General features: G+C 41.3%; 1 protein-coding gene across 1 annotated transcript; it reads left to right on the top strand.

Annotated features, from left to right (window-relative positions):
* Window positions 1–3443: 3443 nt before the first annotated feature.
* LOC109794347 (uncharacterized) lies at window positions 3444–4034 on the top strand. The gene has a single exon (XM_020353799.2). The coding sequence runs from the start codon at window positions 3444–3446 to the stop codon at window positions 4032–4034; it is 591 nt and encodes a 196-aa protein (XP_020209388.2).
* Window positions 4035–10754: the final 6720 nt, after the last annotated feature.

Here is a 10754-nt window from a genome sequence, read left to right as displayed (position 1 = left end):
TTGGAGAGTGGCAAAGGAGGTCTCATAAATGAAGAGAATCAGAGGATACTTGAAGACACTTTTCGTGAAGCTCTCGAAATCATGGCACCAGGAAGGATGCTATTCAGGAGGACTCAGCCTAGCAACCCCTCAAGGTACAAGCAAAAATCAGGAAACATTCAAGTATAGTATTCGTTGGTTACTCGAAATCCCAAGAATCCGGACATACACGAATACACTTCGTAACCTCTCAGAATGAAGAACTTAATGGAGACACGATCTAAGAGTGGTCGAAGTAGCATGGGATAAGTGTCAAAGGCTGCAGAACGGTTTAGGGAAGTTAGTGAGCAGTTCCACGAATTATCCAAAGACGTGCCCAGGAATAAGCCACGATGTGGAAGTTTAGAACGGTTATGCACTTCCGGGGCACGTCAGAAACAATTAACTTTCCTGAATCTTTGTCTTTTTGTCTATAAATTAAATGAGCCTTGCTCGTAGTAGGGGTCAGAAATCTAATTCCCACAATTCTCACACGCACTCCTCGCCGGCGCACAAGGCACAACGTGCATACGAGACAGCTTTGGGTACGATTTCTCGACCACTTTTCTTTTTTCCTTTTTAGGAGTAGTGTAGCATAGCGTAGCATAGCATAATCTAGCCTAGTGTAGCGTAGTCACTCTGAACATGTTTCGTTATCCTCACGAATTGTAATTCTGTTACCGTTTATGAAGGATATGATTTCTGCAGTCAATTTACATGTCATCTGTTTGATTCACGTTAATTATTATATGCATGAATTTGATTGTACAATTAGCATAGATCTTCTGATTTGCTAAAACAAGCATAGATCTTCTGAAGTGCTAAAACTGGCATAGATCTTCTGACGTGCTCGAAATAGTGAGCATAGATCTTCTGATGTGCCAAACCAGCATAGATCTTCTGAAGTGCTCAAAACAATGAGCATAGATCTTCTGACGTGCTGAGAAAACACCCTAATTTAACTCTACTCGCTGCTTGTACGATTTTATTTTCCTTCGCTGAAAGTCTTCGATTCTGTCATGTCACGAACACCATAAATTGAAACGTGAACTCGTGCTAGTTTGAACAAAAAGAAGCTACGAACGAAATCCCCCACAAACAAATTGGCACGCCCAGTGGGACACGTTTGGTGAGCTTAATCGAACTAAGTGAACTAGTTTTGTGTGTGTTTAATTTTTATGAGACTTAGAAGTGGTAGAACTATGTCTACATCCAGCAGAAGAGATGCGCTTAATGAAGAACAAGGTAATGGAGAAAATCGGAATACAAATCAAGAAAATGTGCCAAATGAGACCAGGGGGGCAATGTCTCCACCTCCTGTAAATATTCTGAACTCCGCGAGATTTATGAATGCTTCACAAGAAATGGTGAACGCTACCCGCGAATACCCATGGGGGATGCCTCCGAATTGGAGAAGTACCCAGCCCATGAGCGTAGAAATGCCAATACCATATTCTGGGCACAATCCTCAAATGCAAATATCATCATATGGGTATAATGCAGCCCAAATGGGATGGGCTTTATCATGCACGATCCTCACCAGCATGTTGGCACAAGCCAAGAAGGGTCGTTGGTTCGACAAAGTAATTATATACCCACGGGTATAAGCAATGAAGCCATGATAGCCCTTCGGCAACAAATGGATCATAGTAACCACGATATGGTAAATTTGTTGTCTACACAAATGCACAACATACTCACACCCCTATACGAGCTGATGGGCAAAATAGGAGATAAAATTAATGATAATCGGCTCTCGAGAGATACGAGTGTAAATCTGAACGGCCTCGAAAATCCAACCGTCAATGAGACGAATATTCGAGAGATTAGGAATCGTATCAATCTCAATCAAGAGGGACCTCTGAGAAATGTCGAGGAAAATTTAGATCATATAGTCGAGAGGGTACTGAATAGGCACAGATTTGAAACGGGGCGAAATGAGCACCCATACTTTGTATCTACCTTTCCTGACTATATTACCCAATTTGAGCTACCCAGGGGGATGAAAGTCCCAAAATTCTCGAAATTTTCAGGAGAGTTAGGTGAATCCACCGTAGAGCACATAGCGAGATATCTAGTCGAGTGTGGAGACCTAGTGGGTAATGAGTATTTGAAAATGAAATATTTTCCAAGTTCACTAACCAAACATGATTTTACGTGGTTTACGACTTTGCCACCTAAACTTGGGCACAATTAGAAAGGAGTTTCCACGAAAACTTTTTTCGAGAGGAAACCAAGGTGAGCATAGTTGATTTGATGAATATAAAGAGGCAACATCACGAGACACTGGATGAATATTTGAATAGATTTAGACAATTAAAGTCTCGATGTTACACGAATATTCCAGAGCATGAGTTGGTAAAAATCGCAACCACTGGGTTGGATTTTTCGATTCGAAAGAAACTTGTAAATGAACAATTGAGAGACATGACTCAACTGGCAGAGAAAGTGAGACGAATTGAACAAATTCGAGCAGAGAAAGAAAGGTTGAGAAAATTTGACAAGTTTGTTCGAAAAGAAAAAGTGGCATATTTAGACAATATGGACATTAACGATGATAATTTTGAATTTCTAAATGAAGAAATGGAAGTGAACGCAGCTGAATTGCAACCTGGGCCAACCTATAAATGCCAATTATTAAAACCCGGGGAAAATAATATAGAGGCCGAATCGAATAGAAAATATAGTTTCGATATAACGAAAGCTGATAAAATATTCGACATCTTACTGAAAGATAAGCAAATTATACTTCCGGAAAATCATAAAATCCCTCCCTTTGAAAAAAGAAAAGGGAAAGTATTTTGTAAGTATCACAACATGTATGGTCACTGGACTAACAATTGTGTACGTTTCAGGGACATGATCGAGAAAGCGATTACTGAGGGTCGCTTGGCTTTCGAGGAGAAAGAAATGAAAGTTGATACTGATCCATTCGCTGCACAAGCAGGATATGTGGAACCTCTCCCTAAGGGGATCAATGTGCTTGAAATCAATATGGTTGACATGGTTGTGAACGAAGAGGAAGTTGTCGAACCTATTACGGATGAAAAACTGGAAGAGCTCTTAGATGAGTTCGTGAAAGAACAAGAACTCATTTATCCGAAAGAGGGGGACAGTTTGCTTGATTTCCTTTCGAAGAAGAAAGATGATGATCAGGAACTTATGCTTTGCCCGAGATGTAGCGCTGTGTTCGATAGATCAGCGGCTAAGGCTTTCGAGGAATCTGAAATTATGAAGAATTATAAAGCTGAGAAGGCTCGAGGAAAGTAAAAAATGAACACTGGCATAGTGATGCGTCAAGTTCACATGCCACGAGGCAATGCTCCTATGGCTCCAACTATGAGTCAAAAATAGTATGGGTAAATCAAATATCTCGAGTCATTCCAAAATTTAATTCAGCCGTGTTCGATTCACCTACCCTAGAAATGAAGGACCATCTGAAACCTTTATTGTTGACCCTCATGATCGAAGGAGTTGAAGTCAACAAAGTCCTAGTGGATGGAGGTGCTGCTATAAATATACTCCCACAGACGTTGCTGAAACGTTTTGGAAAGACTTTCGCAGATCTGAAACCTCACAATATCCTTATTTCTGATTATGCGGGAAAATCGTCTCAACCCGAAGGGATGATATTATTGAATGTGCAAATTGGTAGTGTGAGAAGAACCACCATGTTTATTGTCACTCCCTCGAAAGCTAACTTTAATATGCTGTTAGGAAGAGAATGGATCCACGGAATGGGAGCAGTACCTTCGACGACAGTACACCAGAAAATATTTTTCTGGAATGATGACGAACAGTTGGAAGTATTGGATGCAGATCAGAAAGAGTATGAGACGGGAATGTATTTCGCGGATCAACAAATTACTGCATTCGCGAGAACTAAGCCTTTCGATGCCTCAGATCCAGATGTCTTGGAGGCTAAGGAGGGTGTTAAGAAGACTTTCTGTTGGGATGTTCGAAGAGGATTTGTTATCCACAGAGCCGAAATTGAATCGGCTCAAGTGCGAGAATGATGAGACAAGATCCTTGTTCGAGCTTCTTAGCTCGAATTTCGGCCTACATGGCCGAGAGAACGGCCAGGGAGGCCGAGGAAAGTAGTGAAGTTGAAATAGCCCAAGGGGGCACACATTCGATGAAGGTCGAAGCTATAACGGCTATGCAGGCCGACAAAAAAGCAAAAAACCAAAAGGAGGTAATTGAAACAGCTGCAAAAGAATCGCCCAGAGTGAAATTCGAGGATGAGCAAAAAAGGGATTCGGAAGGAATCAAAGAAAGACTTGACTGTGTCTTTGACGATGCTCCTCTAGGATTCGAGAAAATGGAAAATGATGGGTTTAAAGTGGAATCTCAGGATCCTCTCGAGGAAGTCAATCTGGGTACAATCGAAAATAAGAGAATCACCTATGTTAGCAAACTAGCGGAGAAGAATGTTAAAGAGCAAATTGTGTAGGTCCTGCAAGAATATAAAGATTGCTTCGCCTGGGACTATGAAGAAATGCCTGGTTTGGATCGAAATTTGGTAGAACATAGGTTGCCTATGATTTTGGGAAAGAAACCAGTGAAACAAAACCCACGAAGGTTTGCTCCGCAGGTGATCGAAAAAATCAAAGAAGAGATCGAGAGGCTACTGAAGGCCAAATTCATTCGTACTTCGAGGTACACTGATTGGGTATCAAACATTGTGCCTGTTATAAAAAAGAATGGAAAAATGAGGGTATGTATCGATTTTCGAGATTTGAATGCAGCCACGCCTAAGGATGCATATCCCATGCCTATTGCGGAAACAATGATTGATGTCGTCGCAGGTAATGAAATTTTAAGTTTATTAGATGGATATTCTGGGTACAACCAGATTTATATTGCTAAAAATGATGTGTCGAAAACTGCCTTTAGGTGCCTAGGTGCCTTAGGAACTTACGAATGGGTAGTAATGCCTTTTGGCTTGAAAAATGCTGGGGCAACATATCAAAGAGCAATGAACTTAATTTTTCATGACTTGATCGAAAAATTCATGCAGGTTTATATTGATGACATAGTGATTGGATCGAAACGAAAAGTAGATCACATACAACACCTGAAATTGTCTTTCGAGAGAATGAGGAAACATGGGCTGAAAATGAATCCATTGAAATGTGCTTTTGGTGTTTCAGCGGGGGATTTCCTAGGGTTCGTCGTACACCAGAAAGGCATTGAAATAGATAAAAACAAGACTCGAGCCATCATGGAAACTAAGCCTCATTCGAACAAGGAGTTACAGTCTTTGCTAGGTAAGATAAATTTCCTTCGAAGATTTATTTTGAATCTATCAGGAAAGACTAAGGTATTTTCCCCTTTGTTACGATTGAAAAGGGAGGAAGAATTTCGATGGGACGAAAGTCATCAAAAGGCATTCGAGGAGATCAAGAATTATTTGATCAACCCTCCAGTGATGGTGCCACCTTCTGAAGGAGGAAAGCTAAAATTATATGTCTCGGCCAATGATTCGACTATTGCGGGCATGTTGTCGCAAGATGACCAAAATGGTATCGAAATAGCCATTTATTACATCAGTAGGATGTTAGTCGAGGCTGAAATCAGATACACTCCTTTGGAGAAGTTATGTCTGAGTTTGTATTATGCTTGTACAAAGCTCAAGCATTATATTAAACCTTATGATGTATTCGTATTCTGTCGAAATAATGTGATTAAATATATGTTATCTAAACCTTTCTTGCACTCTCGAGTTGGGAATGGGCTCTTGCATTGATCGAGTATTCGTTAACGTTTGTTCCCCTCAAAGCCACAAAAGGGCAAGTAATCGCTGATTTTCTCGTGGATCACTCGAATTTAACTGAACAGGTTAATTATTTAACCCCGAAATCATGGGAACTATTTTTCGATGGATCGAAACACGAGTCAGGAGCAGGAATCGGATTACTGATTATTTCACCGGGTGGGATTCCCACTAAATTCTTATTGAGAACAAAATTCGAATGCTCGAATAATGAAACTGAATACGAAGCATTGATTACTGGGCTAAAATTGCTTAAGGACTTGGGGGCAAGGAACATAATCATTCGAGGTGACTCGCAAGTCGTGATTAAACAGTTAACTCGAGAATATAAATGCATGAATGAAAAGTTACTCGAATGTAATTCTCGAGCTACAGCTTTGTTAAACTCATTCGATGAGGTCCAATTAGAACATATTCCTCGTAACGAGAACGAAATTGCGAATGAACTAGCTCAGATTGCATCCGGGTACAAGATAAGCAGGGAATGTCTCGAATCTCTTATTTGTATGAGGAATGAGTTGAGTGACGAACATGAATGCCTCATCATTGACACCTCGACCATTCAGGATTGAAGGAAAGAGCTAATTGAATATCTGCAAAGTCCAAATTCGCAAGCTGACAGAAAAGTTAAATATCGAGCTCTCAATTATGTGATATTGAACGATGAGTTGTTCAAGAGAGGCTTCGATGGAGTTCTGTTTAAGTGCCTTGGAAATCATGAGAGCTACATAGCCATGGCAGAGGTACATGAAGGGATTTGTGGTGCCCATCAAGCGGGAGAGAAAATGAAATGGACTTTGTCCAGAAAAGGATATTTTTGGCCAAGCATGTTCAAAGATTGTATCGAGTTTGCAAAGGGTTGCGAAGAGTGCCAGAAACATGGCCCAATACATAGAGTACCAGCAACCGAGTTGCATACGATTGTTAAACCGTGGGCTTTTCGAGGTTGGGCAATTGACGTAATTGGCCAGATCCATCCTCCGTCAGCAAAAAACCATAAGTACATAATCGTGGCTATTGATTATTTTACGAAATGGGTGGAAGCAATTCCTGTAAAGGAAGTTGACCAGAAAGAGGTAATAAATTTTATTGAAGACCATATCATATTTCGATTCGGAATACCCCAGACAATAACTACAAATCAAGGAACGGTGTTCACAGGTCGAAAAGTGGTCCAGTATGCCCAGTCGAGAGGAATCAAAATGATTACTTCGAAACCCTACTATGCACAAGCTAACGGCCAAGTCGAGGCTGCTAACAAAGTGATCATAGCGTTGATCAAAAAACATATTTCGGGGAAACCTCGAAATTGGCATGAAACATTGCTGCAAATATTGTGGGCTTACAGAAATTCACCCAGGAATGCCACCCAAACTACGCCATACAAGTTGGTGTATGGTCACGAAGCAATTTTGCCTATTGATATCAATTTGCAATCCATTCATGTGCAAAGGAAAAATGAGTTACCAGTCGAGGATTATTGGAATTCAATGTACGATGAACTAATTCGACTGGACTACGAAAGAATGACAGCCATGCAAAATGTCATTCACCAGAAAGAAAAAATAGCTCGAGTTTATAACAAAAAGGTTAAGAGCAAACAATTTTTGAGTGGAGACTTAGTCCTAAAAGTCATCCTCCCAATGGACCAAAAATCTCGAGATCGGGGTAAATGGACCTACAATTGGGAAGGACCGTTCATCATCGAAAGACTCTACTCGAACAATGCATATTTAATCAAAGAATTAAATTCGAGAAACGCAAGTAAAGTGATCAACGGGAAATACTTGAAGAAATTTCATGAAAATAGCATGTACTGAGACGAGTGTTCAAAGAGACGAGCAAAGCGATAAAGGTACAAGCGGATAAATATTAAATTATAAATAGGCATCTCGTAGGTTCTCGATCACTTGCAGAATTTGGATTTGAGTGCTTCATATGCCTGGTAGGCTTGATCGAGACTTTGCTTCCGCGAAGCACATAATGCCTCCAATCTTCTCTTTTGATCCAACGACTTTGAAAGTCGAAGAGAGATGCCTTTCCCTTCATCCCGCAAACCTTTTTGCTTCATCATAATCTCTTGGCTTTGAAGTTTCAAAGCAACATGTTTAGACTTGATCGAATCAAGCTCTCGTTGCAAGGCAGAAATGGTACGCTCCGCATCTTCCTCAGATTGCTTAAGCTTCATCAATTCTAGAACGATCTGAGAAGTTGAGTCTTTGATCGAAAGCAATTCTGTCTTGAGCCTTTCCAATTTGCTTCGATCCTCTTCAGAATCAGCCTCAATCTGAGCTGTCTCTTGATGCGCAGCGGACCACTTAGTGTGCAATTCGGAGGCTGCAGTAAAGGTATGGGCATATTCATTTAACTATGCGGTTACCTCCGAAGGAAGATCAGGATGTGCATTCAGCTCATCAACCATCCGCTCAACATCCAGTTTGAATTGAGGGTCCATAAGAGCTTGATCGAGATGATCCACATAAGCTTTCGAACGGAAGGAAGATAATAGCGGTTGAAAGCTCGCAAAGGTTTCTTGGGTCTTCCCCGAAGCCGAAGTCCCGCTAGTCCAATTCTCCAAGACCTCAAAAATGTCATCTTGGGCAGCTTCGTTATTGAAGAAGCTTATAAGGTCTATGTCATCTGGAGGAATAGAAGCCAGCAGAGTGTCGGAAGGGACAGCATCAGTTGAACTCGCAGGTTGACCAGAAGGAGGAGTTTGTTTGTCCTCAGAAGTTACCTCTAGACCTGCATGAAAAAGATATTTCAGTAAGACAAGATACTCTTTGGTGGAATACCGTAATGACCAAGAGGTAATTACCTACCTTGTCTAGAGGACACTCCTGTGTCGAAATTGAAGGAAGGTGCATCACCTTGTATAGGACCAGGAGGGGAAGGTTCAATGGTTGGCGCGGTGACAGGAACAGTGGCCGTAAGAACATTGGAGGAAACCACCTATTATGAATAGCATTGTAACAATGCACGAAGTCGAGAAAGGCCAGAAAAGTGAAATCGAGAGTCAACAGAACACATCCTTCATAAGCTTCTCAGTGGGGACTTTAGGTCTGGGGATAGACCTAGTCAAAATTGCCTTTTGTTTCCCTTTGTCTCGAGAGGATCTTCGAGTAGTGAAAACCTGCAAAACGTAAAACGTGAAAGGGTCAGTATGACATTCGAATGGCAATTTCGAGTGCACTCAGAAAGATAACTTACAGATTGCCCACTTTGAGAATCTGAACGAAGTTTTTTCTTAGGAACTTCAACCTCCTACAAAAAACAAAATGCAAATTCATGAGCGGCTATAAATTCAGCACAATTCGGAAAGAAGAAACATATTACCTTCGAACGAGACCGAAGTCGGTCAGAAAGGGTCTTTCTTTTTCGAGGCTTCAACGAAGTATCATCTTCGTCATCCTCCGAAGCTGTCTCGCGTTGTTGAGTATCCTCGGGATGCTGAGGAAATTTTTGGGCAACAGCAGCTAAACAAGAAGAAAAGGAAAATGAGTAGAGATGTGAAATTCGAAGCTGGCACAGAAAGAAAAGGCAAAGCTTAATTACCAGGATAGACAATCGTATTGTCAACCCAACATAAAGGCCATTGTTTATCCCTGGGAAAATCATACACAGAACATCTCGTGCTCGTCACTCGATCCTTAACAGGAATGTTCTTACTATCCTCATACAAGGGATCAAGGGTTTTCACCCAAGGAGGATAATCAAGATGTTTCGCAAGGCCGAAAAGGGCATTAGGTAGAGGAGGTATGTCCTTAGGACAAAACTTTGCAAAAATAGTTTGACCTTGAGGATCAATGACTTTATTACGACGGATGTTCCGTTGTACCATTCTAGTCAGGGATAAAGTAGCATCGAAAATAGTTCAAAACATATTTTCGGGGCGGTAACAAACTCTGTAATATAGTTCGAACTGAGAAATAATGTTGTGATTATCGTAAATACCTGAAATCTTCAGACCCTGCACAGAAAAGGGAGAATTCGTAAGTCTCCGAGAAAAGTCCTCGAAGGAAAACATCCTGTCGGTGTAATAAACACACCACCATCGAAGGTAGCATTTGGACACCAAGAATGCAGGAAGGAAAGAACAAGGGGTAATGTTCAATTGAGTAGAAGGCGTCAGGATGAACTTCAGAAACCCCTCATAATCAACATCCTCTACACAAACATCAGAGTCAATCCTGTCCTTGGGAAAAAGAGGTATTGGTCTAAGTTGACAAAGCCCGAATTGACGGGCAAAGATTTGAGGCTGATAGGGATAGACTCTCACATCCCTTTGTTTCATCCTAGTGAAGATGAGATCTCAAGACAGGAATCCCATCCAGATTTCGACCATCTCCTGGGAAATTTGCCCTACCTGATTGTTGCCAATTAACCAGGAAGGCCCTACCAAATCAGAACGGATAAAAGGAGCCAGATCACTCGTGAATTCCTCGAACTCAAGAATAGCCTGGACATAACGGGCAAAACCATCAACAAATTTCTTCTTAGGAGTCAAAGCGGTCAATTGAGCGCCCTCAAGAGAATACCGAATGGAGGCTTGGAGAGGAAGGAGTTCCAGTTTCTTCTCAAAAATGGCATTAAGCCATAATTTCAAAAGCCAAAGTGGCCCTGTGAGGTTCCGAGGGCCAGTTTCTTGAAACAAGCTTTTCGAGGCTTCATCGAGACAGTTATAAAAAGAGGCAAGTAACAATTTGCTCAAGCAAATCTTTTTCTTCAAATGCAAAGCTTGGGCGAGTGCGTAGTAGTATTTGGGAACTTGCAAAGAAGGGGTACAAAAGACACAGGCAGACAGCCAGTAGAGCAAGAAGGCAATGTGTTCAGAATCAGTAACAGGGGTACCTTCTTCGTCGTGGTGTGCACTGACGAAGGCAGAATACGTCTTTTTGTCCCAAACAATTGAAGTTTCCGTCATCGGAATCTCTTCTTCGAGAATATCAGGAAGATATCG

Source organism: Cajanus cajan, chromosome 6 (assembly GCF_000230855.2).
Source record: "Cajanus cajan strain Asha chromosome 6, NIPB_CcT2T_4, whole genome shotgun sequence".
NCBI classification, from domain to species: Eukaryota; Viridiplantae; Streptophyta; class Magnoliopsida; order Fabales; family Fabaceae; genus Cajanus; species Cajanus cajan.
The sequence above is the reverse complement of the archived record's forward strand: the minus strand, read 5'-3'. Positions and strand labels throughout refer to the sequence as shown.